Here is a 25217-nt window from a genome sequence, read left to right as displayed (position 1 = left end):
TCACAAAATGAATGATTTTACTAATTGAACACTGTTATTTGGAACAGGCTATTATTATTTTGAACATGCATCAATTAATGATTCAGTTAAATACTGTTGGGTCTGTTGGCTTTCTATTACTCTACTACACCTACTAGTAAATTATTTGTAGAAATATAATTTATACCAAAAACAGAGATTGATCAGGTTAGTGATGTCGGACTGCTATTTGTAACGGTTGGCACCCAACACCAGAATAAATGCCAAGCACCCTGGTCTCAGCTCATGCTTCACCTGTAGTGTGACTCCTCGGGAGGAGCCTTCAGCTACTTGGATGCCACCACGACTTAAACAAGAGGTGCAAGGCTAGAGGTTCTGGATAGGCAGAGGGGGACAACTTTAATAAAGTCTTTTGGGCAGAAGGTCAAGGTACAAAGCATTAGGCAAAAGAGTAGTCAGATCAGGCCGGGTCGGGCAGGCAGAGAATAATCGTAGTCAGGCAGGCAAGGGTCAAACCAGAAAGTCAATCAGAGGGTTAAGCAGAATCCAAGTCAGTAATCAGGCAAGGGGCCAGGATACAGGATGTAGAATCATCAAAAGCCAGGCAGGGGTCAAAACAGGTAATCAGGTTCAAACAGAATAGCAATAGCTAACAGCACCAGGAACAAATCCTATCACGGGGCCAGGTCCTGTGGCTTTAATAAGCCTTTTATACTTTTCAAATTTGGCGCCATTAAATAATGAATAAATAATGCGCCCTTAGGGATCCAAGATGGCGCCAGACACTGAGCGGCATGGCGGGCGTACCTGCCGCACCACTGGACCACCAGGGTACATTGGATTCACTACACTATTATGACAGCTTGACCTCTTTTCAATTGCATAATGTAAAGAAGCTGTGTTCCACCTCAAATACAAAGTCACTGCAAAATATGGCTTAGATAGTAGATACAGTATGTATACAAAAAGTTTATAATGTGATTATGGACCTTTAAATTTGGATCAAGGTGGTCATTGCATAGAGCTAATATTCAAAAGAAAACACTTTATATACTGAGCATGGACATTGTTTTTTTAAATGGACTTCACAATACAGAGAATTGTTTTAGCACATGGACCCATAGGGGCAGATTTACTAAATGGCGGAGTGGCTGTCACTGTCGAAAATTCACCAGAAATGCAATCCGTAGGGACATATCCAATTCAAATACAAGAGTCCTCTGCACTCAACCCATTATCAATATATTTAAGACAGAGACATTTTGTGCATAACTATGTCTCTGTCTTAAATATATTGCTAATGGGTTGAGTGCAGAGGACTCTTGTATTTGTCTATATGTATTTTGTGGTCACAGCCTCATTGCACCCCCGCCTAATGGTTTTAAAAACTAGTGGTGAGCACAACTTTCCCTTGTTTATATATATATATACAGTTGATGTGCAAGTTACAAGGCTTTCTTCTGCCGACACAGATTTGAGATGAAGGTTATTATTAAATATCTAGGTGTGGGCATGTATACTGCTCTTATCCGAAAGGCCCCTTTTTTATGCACACATTTTTTCCAGCTTTTTTCCCCAAAAATAGTTTGACATACTTATATCACTTCTTAAAGAAATGTGTTCCTAAACATTGAGATATTAAAGTTTGATGGTGTTATGTTCAAAAATGTTTTATTTCGAGACATATTATTATACCAATTCTACTTTCGCATGTGTAAAAAATAAAAAAGGAAGGGTATAAGAAAAGCTTGAAGACAAACAAAAGTTATACTTAGATCAGAAATTTGGACACAAAACGGTAAAATCATGACATATTACACAAATGGGGTAGAAAACCGTTTTTCTACTTTGCTACATAAGCAATAAAAAGAGCAAAATTGTTTTTCATTGAACGTTTTTCAATACAATACAGGAAATATACAATGAATTGTCAGGAATAATGGGGGGGGGATTTATTTTAGTACTGCTAAGGTTGCCTGAGGCAAATAACATTTCTCAATGGAATGTCAAATGTTTGGCGCTAAAAGCATAAAGATGATAACTAATCAGAGTCTTCATCGTCAAGGTATTCGTCTGCATTGCTGGATGTTCGTACGATGCCTAAAATGAGACAGTTATTGTTAGTGTAGGGATTTCCATCTTTTGTGCCTTCAGAAGCTGAACTATCAGGAATAGGTTTCTCTCTTTTTACTGTACTTCTTTAACATTACAAAATCTTCACAGCAGTTATTAAAAAAAATAGATTTTTACAATTCTCTTGTAGTATTTTCTCCAGCATGAAAAGCTGCAAAAATGTAATACATATAAATGTGGTTCACTTTCACACATCAGATGCTATGCAAATCGAATGGAATTAACAAAGAACATTCTTACCTTGTCCTTGTCTCTTTTTAAGCAGTGAGGCACACTGAGCATTTGTAGCCATGTCAAGTGCCAGCTTTTTCTCGTTATTCCTTATATCTGTTCTTGCCCCTACAAAACAAGCCCCTCTTAAGGTTACGAAAGAAAATGTCGATTACATTTTATTCTGACTGCATAAATAATGACAGTAATGGCTCTGTCTTTTTTTGTTCACGTGCTGGAGTGCGATGAAAACTGCATTTCACATATACCTAAAATATATACTAAAATCTGATCTTTAGATCACTTTAGCCTTGGATAATATGCTTGTCCAAGAATCAAGGCCACACTGGGTGTTTTGGGGAGATTTGGTTGTCTGGGACTAATCGCTTCGTCTTTGCGGGGACCAATCTCCCCAAACGCCTTCCCATCACTCTGTGCCGGCTAAAATGAAAAAAAAAAAAAAACGCCGGCACTAACCACACACGGCGATTAATTTTCCGAAGTCACCAGGCAACCAAATCTCCCCAAAACGCCCAGTGTGGCCTTACCCTTAAAGGCATTAACAGAATCAGCCATCACCCGGCAGTGCATTCCACAACCTCACTGTCCTGACTGTGAGGAACCCCCTACGTTGCTTCAAATGAAAGTTCTTTTCTTCTAGTCTAAAGGGGTGGCCTCTGGTACGGTGATCCTCTTTATGGGTAAAAAGGTCTCCTGCTATTTGTCTATAATGTCCTCTAATGTACTTGTAAAGTGTAATCATGTTCCTTATCATGTTCTCCAGAGAAACTAACCCCAACGTTGACAGTATTTTTTTTAATAGTTTAATTATCTCTGCACTTTTAAGCTTATCAATTTCCCTCTTAAGGACTGGAGCCCAAAACTTGACTGAATACACTAGAAATGTAACATTTCAGTTTAAAGAACAAACCCACCTTTTGAAAGTAGTAACTCTACAATGTCTGCATATCCTTTCCATGCTGCTGCATGCAATGCAGTGTCGCCAAGCTTGTTCTGGACAAACCATGAAATAAAAAAAATATATATTTTTCTTATCATTAGAAATCAATGCATCATGTAATGGAATAATATGGGAGTGTTATGACATAGACTTCGGGGAACTGTAGGTTTAAAAAGAAGGTATTAACTGACAAAGTAAATGTCAATTTTGTGTATTGTAAAATATATTGTACATCTTTATTGTAAGTCCTATTGGCGTCCTGAAATCAATATACTGTAGATGTGCACTTGGTCTACAGAACTGCATTTTTGTTTGGATCCTTTAACCAACCTCCTCATGGACTGGTGCTGAACAAAGGGTATTAGACTTACTATAGTATTTTTTACAAGGGTGGGAATAAAGGGAGAATGCTCATACATATAGTACATGCTATGATTAATAAAAAGGTAACTGTTGTAATGCTAAACAGTCGTAATTAATTAAGGTGGATAAATTGGTATATGTTAGACATCTGTAGATAAAAGAGCAAAAAAGGACCACAACTGCTCACTGCTCTCCCCTCAGGCCAGGTGCTCAGTCAGACAGTGTCCCCACTGTAAACACAACAAAACTCGAAAGGCAGACGGCACTTCTGAAAATGGGGTTTATTGGAGTTCCTGCTGGAAAAACCTAACGCGTTTCGGGAGTTATCCCTTAGTCATAGGTTAACTCCCGAAACGCGTTAGGTTTTTCCAGCAGGAACTCCAATAAACCCCATTTTCAGAAGTGCCGTCTGCCTTTCGAGTTTTGTTATGTTAAGACAGTGGTCCCCAACCAGTAGCTCGCGAGCAACATGTTGCTCACCAACCCCTTGGATGTTGCTCCCAGTTGCCTCAAAGCAGGGGCTTATTTTTGAATTCACGGCTTGAAGGCAAGTTTTGGTTGCATAAAAAACAGGTGTTCTGCCAAATAGAGCCTTCTGTAGACTACCAGTCCATGAAGGGGCTACCAAACAGCCAACAACAGCCGTTAATTGACATCCCCATGGAATTTTTCATTCTTGTGTTGCTCTCCAACTCTTTTTTACATTCATGTGGCTCACGAGTAAAAAAAGGTTGGGGACCGCTGTGTTAAGACATCCACAAGTTTATTAAGATTACGACTACACAGACGTTTTCGGCGCCAAATCGCATGGGACAAAAAATAAGGTAAGTTTATGCATTGTCGGATGAAGTTGCGTGATGCGACGCGACACGTCTGTTGGAAAACGTCCGTGCAGTCCTACCCTAAATCTAACTTTTTATATTTTTTTTGTATTGTAATTACAATTGAATAGCAGTTTCCAACTGTTTATATTCTCTGTATTCCAGTCTCTGACTCCTGAAACAATGTTGCAAACCAGCTGATACAAGTTGATTAAAATACACGTAGGAGACCCAAGTCCTGTTACATTGTTTTAAGAGTCAGACCAATTGAACAGAAATGGATAAACAAAACACCTGCAATTACAAACAGAAATAGCTCTATTAACATTGAAAAATGTTTTATTAATGTAAATTGGAAAGTTGGATAGACAAATGCTTTCATTAGGCAAAAATCAGTTTTCGGGTATAAGAATCGGACCACTTTATGGTAAAAAAATAGGGTGGCAAAGAAACTAAAAAGTCAACACTTGAAAATACATTGCATTTGGAAATGTTATGCTGCAAGTTTATTTTCTTCAAATTTACAGAAAAAAAAATGCTTAGCATGTAAATAAATTAATTACCTGTTGATTTAGTTCAATGTTTGGTTGGGCAAGCAACATTTCAACGACATCTAGAAAAAAAATCAATGAAAAAAACAAATGGTAATAAGTATATTTAATGGAGATGTTCTTAGAACAATTGCTCAAACTAGAACAGATGCATTAAAAACTTTGCAAGGATGCGCCTTGCATCTACATGCCTTGTGTTCCAGTGTGCTTCTTTTACAGTATTGGGAGGTTGCTGTATCCTCCATCACTGAGCACCAAGCTTACACTAAGGGGCACATTTACTAAGGGTCGAATATCGAGGGTTAATTAACCCTCAAATTCGACCCTCGAAGTAAAATCCTTCGACTTCGAATATCGAAGTCGAAGGATTTACCGCGAATACTACAATGACCTTCCCCATTACTTTTCTAAGGATTTTTTGATCAAAGGATCAAAAAATCCTTAGAAAAGTAATGGGGAAGGTCCCCATAGGCTAATATTGTACCTCGGTAGGTTTAAAGTGGTGAAGTAGGTAGTCAAAGTTTTTTTTTAAAGAGACAGTACTTCGACTATCAAATGGTCTAATAGTCGAACGATTTTTAGTTTGAATCGTTCAAATCGAAGTCAAAAGACGAAGTAGCCTATTCGATGGTCGAACTAACCAAAAAAAAAACTTCTAAATTCGTACTTCGAATCCTTCACTCGAGCTTAGTAAATGTGACCCTAAGGGTGTGTGAGTGCCTTCATGCTTCAAACTGGAACAGCCCATTTTAATAAAAACATTTTTCCAAAATGATTATTTTTTTTTCGAAATAAAATAGATCAGCAAACCTTTGTCCTCCACTCAAGCAGAGTGTCACCAACCCCAGTCTGTGTGATTCACAGGAAGCCAAAGTTCAGGACTGAAGTGCTACTGTTCATGCCTTTTCCCTGGCTAACTGCCAGCTAATCATATCAACAAAATGCAAATGAGGCTGAATGATAGGAATAAGCACTTAGCGCATCAGTCATTAACCTCCTTCCTCTAGTCTATGCAATCACATGGCATGTCTCAGGATTAACACGGTTGCAAATTTAAAGGAGAACTAAACTCTAAAAATTAATATGGTTAAAAATGCCATATTCTATATACTGCACATATTGCACTATCCTAAACGTGTCACATTATATTCTAGGTGTACTGTATATATTAAGTCAGTCCCTAAGCTCAGTAAGGGACAGCAACACAGAGCATGTGCAGTGAATCAATAGAAAAGAAGATGGGGAACTACTGGGGCATCTTTGGAGACACAGAACTTTACTTCACACAGACTGTTCACACTGCTCCCATCCGGCAGACACTTCACAGTATTAAAGCCCGAACAACCAGGCTGCGCAAAAGCTTTTTTCCGCAAGCTATCAGACTCCTCAACTCACTGCCTGTCCTCCCACTACATTCCAGACACACCTGAACTGTGAACTGTTAATTTAATTTTAAAGGTTTACACATGTATATATCCAATTACTGCCAATATATTGCACATTTCATGTTTTCATATTTATTGTGTATTGTGATATGTACTAGCTGGAGCCACGTCATCTCGTCTCACTGTATATTCATATACTGAGACAATAAAGTTTACTTTGACTTTTGTGGTTACCTTGGGCTGGTACAGAAGCCCAAAACATAATGTACAACATTTCTAGCGTAATTCATTATTTAAGCTTTAGTTCTCCTTTAATGGCTTTATCAATGCTGTTTTGGCCATGAGGAACAGTGAGAAATTTGCCTAGTTCAGTGTTTGCCTCCCCTTGTAACTTTAGGAGCCATATTTCTTTTGTTTGCCTCCCCTGACCCTAGTACACACAGTGGAGTGAAGTTAAAGGGGTTGTTCACCTTCCGAAAACTTTTTTCAATTCAGTTGTTTTTAGATTGTTCCCCAGAAATAAAGACTTTTTTCAATTACTTTCCATTATTTATTTTTTACGTTTTTTCCAAAATCTAAGTTTAAAGTTGAATGTCCCTGTCTCTGGAGTTTGAGTCTGACAGCTCAGTAATTCAGGTGCAGACTCTGAACTGTTACAATTTTGCAACATTGAGTTGATACATTTCTCAGCAGCATCTCTGGAGTATTAGCAACTATTGTATCAAGTCTAACAGCTGCCTGTAATGAAACCCAGAGATTCTGCTCAGCAGGGACAAAGATAAGAAATGTATCAACTAAATTTATCCATTTGGAACAGTTTACAGGATCGGCGACCCCCCTCCTAGAGCTGCTTTAGAAGGTGAAAAATGACACTTTACACTTCAATATTAGAAAAACTGTGAGAAAATAGAAAGTCATTGGAAAAAGTCATTATTTCTGGTGATCTATCTGAAACCAACTTTAAGTATAAGCTATTGTTTTATAATAACAGAGAAAAGGGAAACAATTAAAACAAAATAGAATTATTTACTTAAAATGGACTCTGTGAAAGAGAAGTTTCCAGATAAGAGATCCTCTGCCTATACATATACATAGCACATACTTTTAATAAATAAACAGATTAAAGTAAAAAGTGTATGAGAGTACCTTTATGACCTCCATGGCATCCCCAGTATAAGGCTGTGCTTCCAGCTTTGTCTAATCCATTGACCCCAACCCGGTTCTCCAAACATTCTCTTAACCAGCTCAAATTACCTATAAAATAATCAAAAGAAAAATGTTTGAAATAGTCTGCTTATAAACACAATTAAGTGCTTAGTGTGACATTATTACTTAGAGGACTTTAAATACACATAGATACGCTTACAAGATTCTACCATATTTTGCAACCAGCAAGATAAGAATAAAAAATATTCTGGTATAGAACAGTTTTGTAACAGGTGATGTATAACATAACCTATTTAGCTAGTTGCAGGGTAACATGAACTATTTGCAAATTCTGAGGAGCACTTTATATACAGAAATGATATGGGACTTAAAATCCAAGTCATAAAAATAAATATCAGAACAAAGAAATAAGACAGAAGATCAATTGTACTTGAAAGGGCAATATAGGCTTTATGATGCATTATTACACACCTCTTTTGGCAGCTTCATGCAATGGATTGTCAATAGACTCGGCTTGCTCAGCAACTAGGAAAAACATTAAATAGAATGAATGCATTAATATAGTAAAGCAATATTTCTTGACCTATTTCTCAGGATATGCATCTAAAAAGTCAGATTTTTGACACTGAACTGGGTGATTTTCGGATTTATAAAAACTTTCTGTTTGTGAGTTCATCAGACTGTGTTTGACTGCTTTTAGCAGTGCTTATTGCAACTCAGTAGCTGCACTCAGCACTGTTACCCATCAGAATCATAACTTCCCAATACAAATAGCATGCAGGGAAAAAGGGATATGGACAATTAAATTGTTCAAAGAAGTTGCCTGTTATAGATTATACATTTAAAGAAAAAAGTAGTATGTGGGTTCTGGATGCTCATGCCCCAGACCTACAGCTCGAGGAAGGTATCCAACCAAAAGAGAAGTTAATACATAGCCTTACAAGTTTAATAATTGCCTATGACAATGTGAGTGCCTGTCATTTTCTCTTTTGGTTGGATACCTCAACCTTGAGCTGTTATAGATTATGCCTTGTCATAAGCCTAGAGTGAGCTATATTAAAGGCATATTTTACCATTGTTAATTTAACCTTTAACCACTTTATGCATGTTTAGTCAATGGTCTGTGTCAAATGTGAAACTGTTAACACGTACAACTATAAAATCTGGACAGCAAATTATGTATTTTTCTGTATCAAGCACCAGTTAGAAGAAAAACTGTAGTGCACAGTGTTGCTTTACAACAGTGCTGTAAAACCAATAAACTACAGAATCTTCAAGGGACAGATTATATTAAAAATGTGTCCTGGAGGTCATAATAATCCTTTGAAGGGCCATCTCAGTTTAATGTGATCCAATGTGAATAAAGCAAAACATGCGGCACTGAAAGAGAAGGAGTGCAGAGTTGTTGAATGCACTGATCCACATTTAAAGAAACAAGGCACCAAGTTCCGCAAACAAAATAATGAACTATGCCCTGCACATATTGTCATCAGCATCACAGACATTTGGAAAGTGAAACAAATTAAGATTAATGTGGAGATATCATCCAAGATCACAAAACATTTTGATTTCATGGAAACTTGGCAAAAACAAAGGAAAAGAAAGTTAACCTCTGTTGGGCTATAGTAACACCAAATGGACTTCCACGCAAAAATGTTACATTTGGATGACAATATCTATATGTGCATGGCCAATGTTAAGTTTAAATTACAGCACCATTTTAAAGATAATGGCATCTTAAATGAAAATCTGGTGGCTGTCTTTGCACATGCTTGTCTACCAACAGATGTTTATATGAATGATCATAGCATGCTTTCTGTTAATCATTTACTGTTCTGTATACTGAACTAACTTGTTATGACCATACCATTTTCTCTATAGTGTCACCAAAAGGAGATGTGCTTGGGTCATACTTCTATTATAATATAGTGTGTGTGTGTGTATATATATATATATATATATATATATATATATATATATATATATATATATATATATATATATATATATATATATATATATATATATATATATATATATATATATATATATATATATATATATATATATATATATATATATATATATATATATATATATATATATATATATATATATATATATATATTAGTGCTTACATATATATGTATGTGTACACACACACATAAGTACGAGGATGCTATGTAATGCACATAGATACTATCACAATATAAGTGCAAACCTCTGACCACATCCTGTCTATCAGGTTAGCTGTTAAACTCTCCCTAACAAAGTGTAGTTGTAAATTCAGACCTTTCTGTCCCCAAACTGCATTTCACACCTTCTATTGTCCTGAATTTGAGTGAAATTGCTTTTGCAATCCATGCCCAATAACCTTACATTATCATTTACTGACCAATCAGAACTGGATACATAAACATTAATAGATAGCCTCTAAAGCAGGGATCCCCAACCTTAATTATCTGTGAGCCACATTTAAATACTAAAAAAGTTGGGGAGAAACACAACAACAAGTTCCTTGTGCACCAAGTAAAGGCAATGATTGGCTATTTGAAGACCCCAATGTGGACTGGCAGCCTATAGGAGGCTCTATTTGGCAGTCCATGTGGCTTTTATGCAACCACAACTTACCTCCAAGTCAGGAGTTCAAAATAAGAATCTTCACAAGCTACTGGTGGGGGATCACTGCTCTAAAGTTTAGTTAGAGTTCCTGAAGCCGCCATACAGTGAGGAGACAGATATCAGACCCCATTTAAAGCATGATCAAAAGAGAGGCTGTTGGGAAGATACACACTGTATCCATATAGACCGTATTTGCTATTTATTGCTACTTTAGTTATGTGTAAAAATAGCTGTCTATGCTTTTTATTGAACTTTAGAGATCATTTATGACCCTCGGGTGCAAGTGCAAGAGTGCACTAAAGGGCAAAAGAGTACGCCATTTAGTCATTTAGTGCTTATCTACATAGCACTTTCGCCCTTTTCTACAATGCATTCTGCACTGAGCGCCAGATCTGGTAATCAGCAAAGAGTGCAGCACCAGAATGCAAGTTGTTGCCATGTCCTGCCATTAATGTCGGAATGACACACAAGGTAGCGGTGGCTGGGGAGGATCCAAAAATGGAGCTCAGAGGCCTGTGGCTATCTGCACAATGCACTATGCAATGAGGCATTGTGCATGATCCCTTAAAGGAGAACAAAAGCTTAACTAAAGAAGTAGCTAGAAATGTTGTTCATTATGTTTTTGGCTTGTGTACCAGCATCAAATATCTATAAAGGGTAGAGCTTTACAAGTGAGAAGGAGTTATAAGATGCCCGCAGGTTTGAGAAACTATATATGCAGCCAAAATATAAATGAGGTGTGGAGAGTTGTAGCTCTGACGTGTCGTGGCCCCTTCCCTCACACTCTCTTGCAAACCAGTTCAGGCAAAAAACCAAGTCTAGCTAAATGATACAAAATAATGACTAATTAAAACTTCACCTTTAATCATTACTGTAACCGCTATGTCTTGCAGATTGCCAAAGTAAATATGCACAATTGCATGACTGATATAGACAGCTCCCCCTCCCTTCTTTAACCCCGTTAATTAAATGTTAATTTTCAATATTAGAAGAAAGGTAAAAAATTAAAAACGGAAATCAATTAAAATTCTGAACTGAAAAAATTGTTTGAAAGGACAACAACCCCTTTGAAAAAATATATATTATGGACTTGTTTCTCCATATCTCCACAAGTCTTATGTTTTGAGACTTTGGTGTGTTCCTTGATGTTTTGTAAATTCTAGAAATTCTTGCAGACACCTAATTTTGATGTTATATTATAAAGATGGGTCCATGATGTTGATATTTAGGTGAGGCCTTGGTGAGAAAATTCAAGGGCTCTGTGGTATATTTTGTATGGCATAACAATAAAGTCTGGCCTGTGTTACACATTAAAGGGAAAAAGGTTAAGTACGGCATTAGAAAAAAAAAGATCCATTTGTCAAATACTGTAAATTCAGCTTGACTTTTTTCAAGCTACAAACAAATTACAATACAAGTATACACTTACCATAATTACTGGGTATAAGACCTGTTTTTCCTTTGCAAGTACCTTTCCACCAATTTGTGTCACTCTGAGAAAAAGAAAAAATAGGTTTATTTTCATGTATAACTTACTAAAGCTTTGCAAATACCATGGATCACAGCTTGCCTTTTATTACTTACAGGGTTTAGAAACTTTATGATATTCCAGACTATGAAAAAGACTACTTTTGTTTCTATGCAATGCAGACTATGTAAAAGAGATTTGTTGTAGAACGTACGTGCAAGGGATATGTAGATGTTGGGAGATGTGTTGTTCAAATATTATTGCTGGTAATGATTTATGCTTGACCAGCTGCAATACTTCTATATAAACATGTGCCCTCTTTTAGGCACTTTGTCTACTTGTGCAATGCCTTGTCATTCAAATAATATCCATGTTAGGGAAATGTTGCTACAGAAACAAAGTTGTGACTAAAAGTCAACTATCTATTGGAATGGCAGAAGGTTTCTGTAGTGAGGCAGAAATATCTATTGAGGGATGGGCCTCTTCTGAGAGATACAAGGAGTACCATATTTAACTAAATCAATTGATTGAGTCTATCATAAAGTCCTGGATTGTTCATGAAATATTTATTGCCGCATACCCTCCAACATTTTGGAAATAAAAAGAGGGACAAAAAAGTTGCCGTGGCGAAATTTTGTTGAGCACGCCCATGTTTGTGCCCACACCCCCTAATTACCATGTTTATTTTACAAAATTTTGCAGGTTAAAAAAGTTTGAACATATTTACATTTTTTCAGTTACTACAGTTTTGCTAATGAAGGTGAATTGCCCTTTAAGCTGTGAGTCTAACTTTTCCCAAGGGACCTGTTATCTTAAATTATTACAATTACTTATTTGCTTATCAAGATTGCTTATCTAGATACATTTGAATTGTTACAAATGTATCTTATCTATGTTGTGGCTGTTCTGGTCTCTCTGCCAAAAGCAAAATAAGTTAGAAACTATTTTTCTGGCTGTTCAGACAGAGAAAAACTGGACTTTCCAGTACAAATGAGGGACTGCGGGTTGAGCTGTCAAAAGAGGGACTGTCCCTCTAAAAATGGGACAGTTGGGAGGTATGTTGCCGGACTAAAGACTGCTTTGCACAACACCAATTTCCCCCAATTATGCATTGTATAATTAGCCCCCAAGCCCCCAACACTGTAACGCACAGCTACTTTACAGTAGGACAAACAGGTATGATTTTTACTCAAGACACAATGCTGCTTGTTTTAAATGGGAAATGTTTTTATATAAAATCCCACCAGAAACGGCAGACCTCTCAGCTTTTCAGCTAAAACAGCACTATAAATCATTTATAGCTACAATTAGTAATGAAATCAAATGATTTTGTCAAACATTAGTGATATTATAATTGCACTGTTTAAATTTCACTTTAATAAAACTCACCATATCTGATATATAAAGTATATCCCCTTCTTCAAAATATAATTCATCTGGCTGAAAAAAACAAATGTGAATGACAACAAAGTAGTAACATGGACTCTGCTACAGTAAATAAAACATAGGGTTTTAAAGGACCATGAACATCTAATTGAAAATATTACATTTGAAGTTTCTAGATATCTATTGATCAATCACCTACTAATAAACTATTTTTTGGATGGGAAATCGTATATAGAGCCCTGTTTATTTTCCTGTGTAAGAACTAACCCATTGTATTCTACAGATCTTATTTGGTTTCTGCTGTGTAAGGGTAGACAAAGTGTTGGCTCTGCTGCTCTCAGCTTGTGTATTTTTTTCAAGCTCAGAGAAGTGGATCCACTCTGTGCCCGAGCTAAATTCATCTGAACTGCTTTCGCTTGCATGCTGGCCGGTCCCATTGCTAAAAAGTAGGTATTTTGAGGCTGACCTCTACTCCACCGTGTGTGACTGCACACTGTGATTAATGCAAATCAATTGAGATGGGGCACAGAGCATATCTATATCTTTCAGTCTGAAAAAATATATAGTCTGAGAGCAGCTTCAACTGTACTGAGCCAATGCTTCATCTGTCTTTGGCCTAATCATTGGGGATGCACCGGATTTTTGGATTTGGCTGAACCCCCAAATTCTTTGTGAAAGATTCGGTCAAATACAGAACCAAATCCGAACCCTAATTTGCATATGAAAATCAGTGAGGGGGAGGGAAAAAGAGAGCAGTGCAAGAAGGAGACAGCATTTTTATTTCCATGTTTTTTGACGAAAAGTCACATGATTTTAAGGACTCGGATTTGGTTCAGCCAGGCACAAGGATTCAGCTAAATCCTGCTGAAAATGGGCAAATACCGAACTGAATCCTGGATTCGGTGCATCCCTACTACTCATACATCATTTGCCTTTTTATCCTATTCAGTTTAAATAGCTGCACTTCTACACAGACATTATTGTAAACATTTCTATAAATTATAGTACCATTGCAGCTTAACAGCACATTATATTTAAATGCATATAAAGCACTTTTTTTTTTGCTGTTACTGGTGCTTTTTGGTTTGAGATTATCAAACCAAAACAACAACAATAGCAAAACATTTAACAGAAAACTATTTTTCATTTCCACAGTAGCTCTTCTCATAATATATACTGTATGTACCAAATGAAAAGAGGCCATAGTATTTATCATGTGCCATTAAACTATTACACCACTTGTATAAGTAATGATAGCATTTACATAAAAATATATAATATTATAAAAAAAAACAGTAAAGAATGGGATATTAATATAAATTCTGCCTAAAAATGTAGAATTAAGGTGACATGGTGTGTGTGATTGATTCCAAGTTTGCCAGATTTAGATTGCATTGGTCGTTACTCAGCTAACATCCACTTGGCAACCATTTAACTGCAGATTTTTATGAACTATATTAGATACAGGGTAAAAAAAGTTTCTACAAAACCTGGGAACCCCTAATTTTCAAAAATAAAAGAGATGGCAGCGGTCTGTGATGCATAGATTTCAGTACAGCCCTTCATAGTTTCAATAAAAAAGGAATGATCTAACTTCAGATATATAAAGTTAACTAAAAAGAGGGGATCTGACTTCTGTCAGTATTCAATTTTTTGTATAGGAGAAAAGAATTAAAGTATCCCCGTCTTTTTAATCAGAAAAAACACAAAAAAAGTTATATATTATCACTATGTGATTTAATTTCAATTAAACCATTTAATCTCGTGATTCTGTAACTGTAGGTTCCCCCCTTAATAATTCATCCCACAAAGTGCTAGTGCTTAACCTCAATAAAATAGCATTAAATAGGGTAAAACTAAGCCACAGTTAATTTTCCTTTTAATTAATGTGTATACTTAGTAATTTCTAACTCATGAACAATTCATTTAACATTAATTAATAAATTACTAACAATCAACTAAAACACCAATAAGTATGGTAAAGTGCCACCAATTGTGATCAATTCACTTATGAATTAATTAAAGTGCAATTGTTAATATCTCTGATTCCAAGAAAAGGTAGGAAAAGGAAATTGGTAGATGGGTGGAGAAGTCCCGTATTTTCTAGCTGATTGTTGTATTAACTGCGGGACCCCACAAAGGAGGAGAAGTCAGTGCTTCTGGAACTGTGGTCTCAATTCTATTTTAACTAGCTAGATTGAGAAGCTATCTTTTCTAAAAAACACACAAATTCCAGAGCACTTATAGTGAAAACAGTAAAACAAGAATGCAGATAAGGAATCTCCTATAATCTGGGCTAAGAGAAGCGCCCATATCACTATAAGAAGTTTGTTTTTTTTTTAGAAAAAAGAACCCCCCAAGGTTTTGCTATTTTATTGAGGTTAAGCACTAGCACTTGATGGGGATGAATTATTAAGGGGGGAACCTACAGTTACAGAATCACGAGATTAAATGGTTTAATTGAAATTAAATCACATGGTGATAATATATATATATAACTTTTTTTGTGTTTTTTCTGATTAAAAAGATGGGGATACTTTCCTTCTTTTCTCCTATACAAGCCCTTCATAGTTTATTTGTACTGTTCCCTTTAAAAGAAGTACTGTATATTATGAGCCTATGCTGTAAAATATGGCAAGGTTAATCATTTTATATAAATAATTTTATACCTCAAACATTTGGTAATGGTCGCATGCAAAAAATATATATTAAAGGGATATAGAGTAATCAACTATGATACATGCTGCAGGTTATCCCGTAAGTCAGTTATCAGCAAAAAAGCATAATAATTTCATATGTGGTCAGTGGGCAATAAAAGTGATTTTCTCAAATAATACATTTAGTAATTTCCTGAATTTCAGCCAATGTACTTATACAACCATGGATGTGTCTGTAGTACAATAAGCAAAAGGAAATGTTCACACTGACATTACTTCTTATACAAAATGTAAAAGATGAAAATCACAGGGCAACTAAAGGGGCAATTAAACACTACTAATTGTTGTAACAGTCTCATCCCAACAGTAAGCTGGCATTCAACTCTGCCACCGAAACCTACCTCTATCAATCCTTCAAAGGGTCTTTTACATTAAATTTTAAAGTTCTTTTATTTTCCCTCATTGGGATGCTGGGAGCTTGAAAATGCATATTTTTGGGGGCTCTAAGGGGCCCATTTACTAACAATCAAAAACAGAGATTTTTTTTCCATGAACCTCGAAAAATTTGTGGTTTTCTATATTTTTAAAACCTTTGGAGCTTAAGTGTAAATATACACTTAATATATAGGCCTCCGCATTACTGGATTTGGAAGGTGGCAAAGAAGCTCTGTGTATGAAAATTATTTAGATATGATGAGGCTTGTAATACTTCAATATGCCATACATTTGCTTTAATGAAATGAGCAAAGTACTTGCTGAATAAGAAGCCTTTGGTGAGAACAGCTTATTATTGTTATATCATTATCAAGGGGCAGATTCATTAAGGGTCGAATTTCGAAGTTAAAAATACTTCGAAATTCGACCCTCGAATTGAAATCCTTCGACTTTGAATATCGAAGTCGAAGGATTTAGCGCTAATCCTTCGATCGATCGATCGAAGGATTTTTCGTTCGATCGAACGATTAAATCCTTCGAATCGAACGATTCAAAGGATTTGAATCCAACGATCGAACGAAAATCCTCCGATCAAAAAAAGGTTAGCAAGCCTATGGGGACCTTCCCCATAGGCTAACATTGACTTCGGTAGGTTTTACCTGCCGAAGTAGGGGGTCGAAGTTTTTTTTAAAGGGAAAGTACTTCGACTATCGAATGGTCGAATAGTCGAACGATTTTTACTTCGATTCGTTCGATTTCGTTCGAATTCGAACGAATTTAACCAATTCGATGGTCGAAGTACCAAAAAAATACTTCGAAATTCGAAGTGTTTTTCATTCGAATCCTTCACTCGAGCTTAGTGAATCTGCCCCCAAGTGTATATAGCATATTCAAGACAGGAGAGAAACTTACTGTTCTGGGTTCAAATGTGTATAAGGCTCGGAACACTTTCACCTGCCCTGCAAAATAAGAAAAATATATAGGTATAAATCACAAGCATAAAATAGCAATATTCCTGTCAAAATGTGGGCTACATTTTAAAATCAGACAGGTAAGCATCTTTTCCATATGCTTTAATAATACTATGCAAAATGGGCATCAACATTTTCAGTGGACCACTGGCATTCATGTTCAGGATGTTTTTTTTCTAATGGGGAAGTTAAGATGCTAGAAAATGGAAGCTTTTGGGCAATTTCAACACATCATCATCAACACTAAAAATCTGGGAAACAAAAACATGTTTACCTATTTTGGATTCACTCGAATTTGACTTTCTACAAATACATAAAGATAAGGATTTTGGGGTGGGGGGGGGGGTTACTCTTTGTGTGGGTTTTTAACCCACAAAAAATGCCCTAAATGAGTTGTAATTTTCAGTAGCTGAAGTGACTGCTGGGAAAATATGTACACACAATATATATGTATGTATATATGTATATGTACGCAATCCTATTCATAAACAACTGTTCAGTGGACCCTTGGCATTCATAATTAGATGTTTTTTTCTTTTGGTATCTAGCTATATTGGAGATACTAACTTGTAAGGTGAATGTTCTGATGTGATTTTCAGAATTTTCATATGTTTTTATAGAAACCACTAAAGTCAGAAAAACTTTGATATTTGGTAATTAGCATTAGAAAGACATGGTTATCCATTTTGGATTCAGCAGAATGTGTACTTTACAAAAATAGATGGTTTTCTGGGGTAAACCTTCTGTTTCATGATATTTTGGCTGTGGAAAATAAAAAGTATGCCATATTCTACTGTAGCATTTGAAAATTCAGTAATTGGCTGCTGTTAGTCTTTGATCTAGACATCAGAAACCGTACATATTTAGTATTCGCACATTTGAGAAACATGGGGCTTTCCAAATCAGTTGAATTTATGCACATGAAATTTTCTGGTATAAATCCATGTATCATTAAAAAATAGCAAATTTTCATTTTTTTTGGTACATAGAGCTCTAAATCTTGTTACAGAAGTGGAAATTTGCTGATTTGGGAAATTCAGTTTCTCTTGAAGAAATGATAAAAGTGAATTGCTGTCCTTTTAGAAAAAACTACAGTGATCAAAACACCTTTGTCCAATGTAATTTATCTCCCACAAACATGTTGTATGTGGCAGGTGCTTCTGTTACTAATCTAGGTTCGCTCAGGAATAATGGCTTGAGTACACTGGTGGTTCAATGGAGTAATGCCTTGAGTAAACTAGTGTTTATAAAAACTTAAAAAAACTGAAAAAATTGTCAACTATTTTTAGGGCTCTATGGGCATTTTTTTTGTTTTACAAATGCACACAAGGGGCAGATTTATCAAGTGAATAGGATACTACGACTTCGAATTTACTTCGACTTTGATTAGAAGTAAAAATCGTTTGGATATTCGACCATTCGATAATCGAAGTACGGTCTCTTTAAAGAAACTTCAACTTGAACAGTTTGCTAAATTAAACTTGCCGAAGTGCTATGTTAGCCTATGGGGACCTTCTAATGCATTTTTTGTATTTTTTGTAAGTTTTTTGTAGTCGAAGAAAAATCGTTCATTCGATCGCTGAAATTTTCATCGAACGATTTTTCTTTAACCGCAGGATACCCAAATTCGCTACAAAAAGTTCTAAGTATTTTTATCTTCGAAATTTGATCCGTGATAAATCTGCCCCTAAGTGAAAAACAGTATATATTGCGTTTCATGCATTTTTTTTTAACACAAAGTGCATTTGTGAGATGCAAACGATAACATTTTACTCCATAGTCTTTTGAAAGGTGCCAAGCTCACTATTCAAGTAAAGCACTAAAATATTTATACTATCAGGGCTGGTCTTATGAGAGATGACCAGATGACATATAGCAATCAAGAAAAGTTAAAAGGCTTTTTCTGGTATAGTGACCAGCACGCAAATGGTTAACCACTGCTAAAGAGCTAGCTGAAACTACAATGGACCACCTTTTATTAACTAATAGTAGTATGTATTTAAACAACATAAAAAAAAACCTGAAACCTATAAAAATGAAAGTAATAGAGGCACAGAGAAACGGTTAACACTAGGTAACCAAAGGCCAGCTAGATGGAAAATCTACAATATCTTGACATTTGTAGACAAGTGTAATGATGAGATTTAGCAAACAGCAATGCAGCAGTTTTAAGACTATATCAATGGCACCAAGTAATTTCTAAGTCTGCCTCAGTTACTCGATCATGGCCAGATTATCATGAACAGAAGATCTTGGACTGGTATTCAGCCTTTTCCTATAAGATGGTATAATAAACCATATAATTCTTGCTGCTTTATTGGACAAATGGCATGTTTTATTTTGTGAAAGTGAGTTTGCAGAGCAGCATACATTTGTTTTAGCTTTATGGAAACATTTTTTACCTGATGTCATGTTTACCTCTGTGTCTCCATACAATAAAAAGACCAGTGCTGTACCTCTGGGTGCAGACCCATCATAAAACATAACAAGAGTTGAAATGCAGGTAACAAACAGAACCACAAAGAAAACAACGGCACGTGCGCATGCCTTACACTCAGTTCTATATTTAAAAGAAAAAAAAAAGTAGCTGCTACATACAGGCCAGATAGTGATGTAAGTGAGTGATGTGCAGAACAACTGACACAGGAAAAGCGTGTTGCGACATCTTTCCTACATTTCCTGCCATCACTAGACCTGAATTCACTAGCCTTTAGCTGCTACTCATTATTCTTTTGTTCTGTAACAATACATCCTGGTAAAATCTGGGGAATCCTGGTAAATAAAGCAAAGATTACCTACAGGAAATAAAATAAAATGTAATTTTATGAATAAAGGATCTAAAGTGCATCAGCAATTTGTTTTGAACAGTCTGTTGCTAGATGAAAATAAGCAACTATACTGGTTAAAGGGGTTGTTCACTTTTCAAACACTTTTTTCAGTTCAGTTGTTTTCAGATTGTTCACCATAAACAGAGACTTTTTTCAATTGCTTTCAATCTATTATTTTTTCCCATTTACCCAACATTTACGTTTAATGTTCCTGTCTCTGGGGTTTCAGTCTGGCAGCTCAGTGATCCAGGTGCATCTGAACTGTTACAATTTGCTACATTTAGTTAATACTACTGAGAAATGTATCGACTAATTGTATCTTTAATCTAATATCTATAATTGTATCAATTCTAACAGCTACCTTTAATGAAACTCAGGGATGAAAGTCACGAAGTTTCCAAAAAATAAATTGGAAACTGTGATGTTTGTACTAATAAGAGTTTAGAGCTGCATCACTGTAGTATACAATGGGATTCATCAGACCTTATCTGTTATCAACTGTGTTTCCTGTGCTTCGATGGCTGCCCCTATTGCTACACAGCAGCTTGTTTATATAAACTATAGTAGTGTTTCTAAAGTAAATACACCAGTTTTACCAATACAGGGCACCACTACATTATATTGTCATTCCTTTACAACACTTACATTTTTTTGGTGTTTCTGTTCCTTTAAGTACTCACATACAACTATGGGTTGGGACCAGGGGTTTTCCTAGATGAGGGGTTTCTCTTTAATTTGGAGCACCATACCAGTGATGTGCAGGCCCACGGATGCCCAAAGCCAACAGGACCCACAGGTCGGGTGGGGTTGGACCTACTTCCATACAATGGTTGAAGGCCGTGGGCAGGTGCGGGCTGAACTTTAGCCTGTGTTCACCCCACCTGTGACCTTCTAGTGTCCCACTTCTTCTAGATAAACACCTTTTTATATACTCTCGCTGGCATGCCCTGACCCCTTCTGTGACGTCACACCCATCCATTAAAATTGACTCTTTAGTTGGAACACTCTGGAGCCGTATCAGCAAAAACAACTATGTTTACGAAGCATTGAGCATGTTCTGATCCACAGTCCTAAACAAAACATGAAAGCTGCACATAACTATGTTTTGCTATAAACAATCTTATCTATGGAAGTAGAAGTAGACTACAACATCAATGCGTGGCTGCTGCCGTTATCATCACAGCAGCAAGTCAGTGAGGCTGATTTACTAACAGCATTAAAGGGGTTGTTCACCTTCCAAACACTTTTTGCAGTTCAGTTGTTTTCAGATTGTTCCCCATAAATAGACTTTTTTCAATTACTTTCCATTATTTATTTTTTACGGTTTTTCCAAAATCTAAGTTTAAAGATGAATTTTCCTGTCTCTGGTGTTTGAGTCTGACAGCTCACTAATTCAGGCGCAGACTCTAAACTGTTACAATTTTGCAACATTGAGTTGATACATTTCTCAGCAGCATCTCTGGAGTATTAGCAACAATTGTATCAATTCTAACAGATGGCTTTAATGAAACCCAGAGATTCTGCTCAGCAGGGACAAAGATAAGAAATGTATCAACTAAATGTATCCATTTAGAACAGTTTAAAGGGTCAATGACCCCCTCCCAGAGCTGCTGTAGAAGGTGAAAAATTAAGGCTTTAGAATAGGGATGCACCGAATCCACTATTTTGGTTTCGGCCGAACCCCCGAATCCTTTGTGAAAGATGCGGCCGAATATCAAACCGAATGGGAAGGGGAATACCGAATCGAATGGGAAACAAAATTTACTTTCTTGTTTTGTGACGAAAAGTCATGCAATTTCCCTCCCCATCCCTAATTTGCATATGCAAATTAGGATTTGGATTCCGGATTTGGTGCATCTCTACTTTAGAAGGCATGAAAATTACGCCCATAGACTTGTATGGCGTTGTGTGTCAAAAAAAATACAAAAAATAAAACAGCGCATCAAAAAAAATTTTTGATGCCCATAGCCTTTAATGTGCATCTGCAACATTTCACTGGTGGGGAATTTTTGGTGAAACGGGTCAAATTTGCCCAAGCCTACACAGCACCTCTTATTCCTGAAATGCAGTGTGTTGCAGTCAGTCCAGCCTCTATTGGAATGAATGGGCTTTGGTAATGTAGTAGCAAATGCTCATGTGTTCAAGCACTAAGAATGGTGTGCAAATATAATAAGAACGATTACTGGAACCAGAGGTTTCTGCATCTTTTTCCCCCTAACCAAATTGTCTTGTTCAGTGGGTTGATTTGGACTAGTTTTATTTTCCTAAAAAATAAACAAATTCAATATATGTAACTGTCTGAAATGAAGCTGCACAGCAGAAACATGACAAGTTCTCTTTGCTGCAGGAAGTCTATGAAAGCAACTCAGCAGGGCTGTAGGGGACTTGTCAGCAGAATTTGCATTCAACAAGCATTCTGAAAGGGGAACTATAGCAACAATGAATATGTAATATAAGCTTCAGCATATTGAAATAAGAAACTCTCTAAATACAATCAATTAAAAATTCTGTACCATTTCTGAAATAATCAAGTTTATCTTCACTATCCCTCTCTCAGCATCTGTTTCTCTTTGTTCTATGTTTGTGCAGGAGTTGGGTGTCAAATATTCATTGACAATTAGATTCAATATATCTTATAGGAGGGGGGCTCATTTTGCCCAGAAGATGTATTAGAGGTCACTCCATTAAAATCACTGGACACCATGTCTCTCTACATGCAGGATTTGTGCAAAAGACAGTTATTTTGTTTGTACTGGAACCAGTTATTTAAGTGAGCTCTAATTCATCTTCTAGTAAAGGAAGCCTCCCCGATAAGATATATTGGATCTAACGGTCAATGAATATCTGACACCCAGCGCCTGCATGAAAAGAGAATGAAGAGGAAAAGATACTGAGAGAGGGATGGTGAAGATAAACTTGAAATGGGGCAGAATATTTAATTGATTGTATTTAGAAAGTTTCTTATTTCTGTATAATGAAGTCTATATTACATTTTCAGTTTTGCAATAGTTCCCCTTGAATAAAAGAGTTAGTCTGATTGGTGAGTATACTTTACTGCACAGAATGCACACACGTCACAAGGCAAATATATGTTTTTGGAGGGACTGTATGCATATTTCTGTATGAACATCTTCCCTTTAAAAAAATTAGGGTGGGGCAACCTATTAAAAAAAATCACCCTGCACAAAACTCTGTGGCTATGAATGTGGATATTCTTTGGCCATTGACTACATTTCCCAGCATTCCCTGACAGCACTTGTATGAACTTCACAAGAATGGGATTACTTGGACAATCAATAATAATAAATAATATCAAATTACTACACAAAAGCCGAATAGAAGTCGCATCATGACACCAATTCACAATTGTATATAATAGTAAAGGGACTAAACAACAACAGGAACAAAGTATACAGAGCTGTAGGCTGTGTATAAGTAAAAGCCCTAAGCAATTGCAGAGTTTGCCGATCCCCGTACAGAAGTAAGACTGTAAGAGCAAGCCTTCCCGGTTCCTTGTAGAGAGACAGAAGCAGTAGTGTAGGTGGGAGGCGGGCCTCATCTTACCTGGTTTCACGGGTTTGGGTGGAGGTTTAGACATGCTCGCCCAGCTTCCTTTAGTTCACAGCCCGGACGGTGTCCTCGCAAGCAGGCGAGTAGAATAAGGGAGATAGACAGTTAAAGTGAGGGTGCAGCTGATAGTACAAGCACAGGGTGGCTTCTGTCCTGTGAATGAGGAAGTATGGGGAGGGGCCGGCACTAGGCATGAGGGGTGGAGCTCCACGCAAGCACGGACAGGACATATTAGACCGCATACACATAATGTCACTTAATGTCACTGCATGCTGCACATGGTTGCGCACACAAACAATTGGGCATTTCAAGACAGAATTGTGAGCTGTACTGCGTTCATTTTAGGACATGTATGCCTCAAATTCAAGTTTGTCCTGGCCTGCCCTCTCTCCCCCCGTAATAATCCATGTCTGTATTGCTAAGAAATCCTTATGGCCCCTCTCACTTTGGGATGTTCTCTTTCAGCTGCCTCCCATTTCAGTTCAATCATCTCCTCTTACTTTTTCCTCACAGAACCCAGCTTCCCCATTCATCCTAACCCCTATCATGTCATCCCTCAGGCTTTTCCGACAAATTGGAATACAATTTTAAAGCTGCTGTGTACTTTCTGGCAAAGTTTTTCCTGCCTCTTAGTGCATGTTGGGTAATTTAGTTTTTTAGGTTTTTTTGTCATATTGCCAAGGTGAATGTAAAACTACAATACCCAGCATGCAATAGGACTGAGGGTGTAGAAAAAGCTTCCTTTTCTGCTACTGCTCTACTCTAAGCCAAGCAGCCTTCTTCTTGCTGCATATAGTATGTAATTCTACTACTACTACTATGCGATGTGGGGTGCTGTCATTTGTTTCTGCAGTAGATCCATAAAATATAACTCTCAGGTAGGGTTGCTACCTTTTCCAGAAAAAAATACCAGCCTTCCTATATATTCAAGGCTGGATTTACATAGCGGACGCCCCTAGGCCCACTGTCATCTGTCTCAACCGACCCCTCCCCATTATTCGTGCAAATTTTCATCATCGGGACCGGAGTAATGGGCAGTGTCGGACTGGCCCACAGGGATACCAGGAAAACTCCCGGTGGGCCCAGGTGTCAGTGGGCCCTCATGCTTCTAAACATTTGACCCATTTCATGGCCATACCCTAGTTCTATGAGAACAAAGAGACAAAATAGATGGAATAATAGATTATAGTATGTAAAGAAAATAGACTAGGAGAATAGAGGTTGCTAAGGAGAGGAATTATAATAGTACTGAGAGTGGGCCCCTGATCTAAGGTCTTTTGGTGGGCACCTGGTCTAATGTTTTTGGGTGGGCCCCTGGTGTTTCAGTCCAACACTGGTAATGGGGATTGGAGTACTGGGAATTTAAGAAATGATTGTATCTCCAGCACATCCCCAGTGTTCTTGAACCAATGTGGGTGTGATTGGACAGCATGTCGCCCCCCCTAAAATACTGCTGCCCTAGGCCCGGCCTAGGTGGCCTTTCCACAAATCCGGGCCTGTATATATTATAATTTTTCCCTATTAATAACATTGGGATCAACCATAATTTTTACCTGCCAGGCCGGTAAAATACCAGCCAGGGTGGCAACCCGACGTTATACTCCTTTAGTGCCTTTTCAAGACTAGATCTGTCATGGTATTGTTTTCCAGGCTTGTAGAATCAATTGAAGTATTGAATAAACTAAATTCTGTTTTAAATAAACTCACCTG

At 36.9% G+C, this 25217-nt stretch overlaps 1 protein-coding gene across 1 annotated transcript; it reads right to left on the bottom strand.

The window, feature by feature from the left end:
- Positions 1 to 1633: 1633 nt before the first annotated feature.
- On the bottom strand, positions 1634 to 23706 carry ostf1.S (osteoclast stimulating factor 1 S homeolog). The gene is made up of 10 exons (XM_018243854.2): positions 23502 to 23706; positions 17051 to 17097; positions 13050 to 13100; positions 11622 to 11685; positions 8042 to 8095; positions 7550 to 7657; positions 5031 to 5080; positions 3258 to 3336; positions 2353 to 2451; positions 1634 to 2079 (listed from the first exon to the last, which is right to left on the bottom strand). Exons 1-10 carry the CDS (start codon positions 23533 to 23535, stop codon positions 2021 to 2023), a joined length of 645 nt encoding a protein of 214 aa, XP_018099343.1. The 5' UTR covers positions 23536 to 23706; the 3' UTR covers positions 1634 to 2020.
- Positions 23707 to 25217: the final 1511 nt, after the last annotated feature.

This window comes from Xenopus laevis, chromosome 1S, assembly GCF_017654675.1.
Source record: "Xenopus laevis strain J_2021 chromosome 1S, Xenopus_laevis_v10.1, whole genome shotgun sequence".
Taxonomy (NCBI): domain Eukaryota; kingdom Metazoa; phylum Chordata; class Amphibia; order Anura; family Pipidae; genus Xenopus; species Xenopus laevis.
This window is presented reverse-complemented; position numbering and strand designations above follow the sequence as displayed.

Coding starts and splice junctions, on each gene's coding strand:
- ostf1.S (XM_018243854.2), bottom strand. CDS start 23,535: ATGTCTAAACCTCCACCCAAACCCGTGAAACCAG. Junction 5,081..7,549: donor ATGCCATGGAGGTCATAAAG/GTACTCTCATAC, acceptor TTTTTTTTCTAG/ATGTCGTTGAAATGTTGCTT. Junction 2,080..2,352: donor TAAAAAGAGACAAGGACAAG/GTAAGAATGTTC, acceptor GTCTCATTTTAG/GCATCGTACGAACATCCAGC.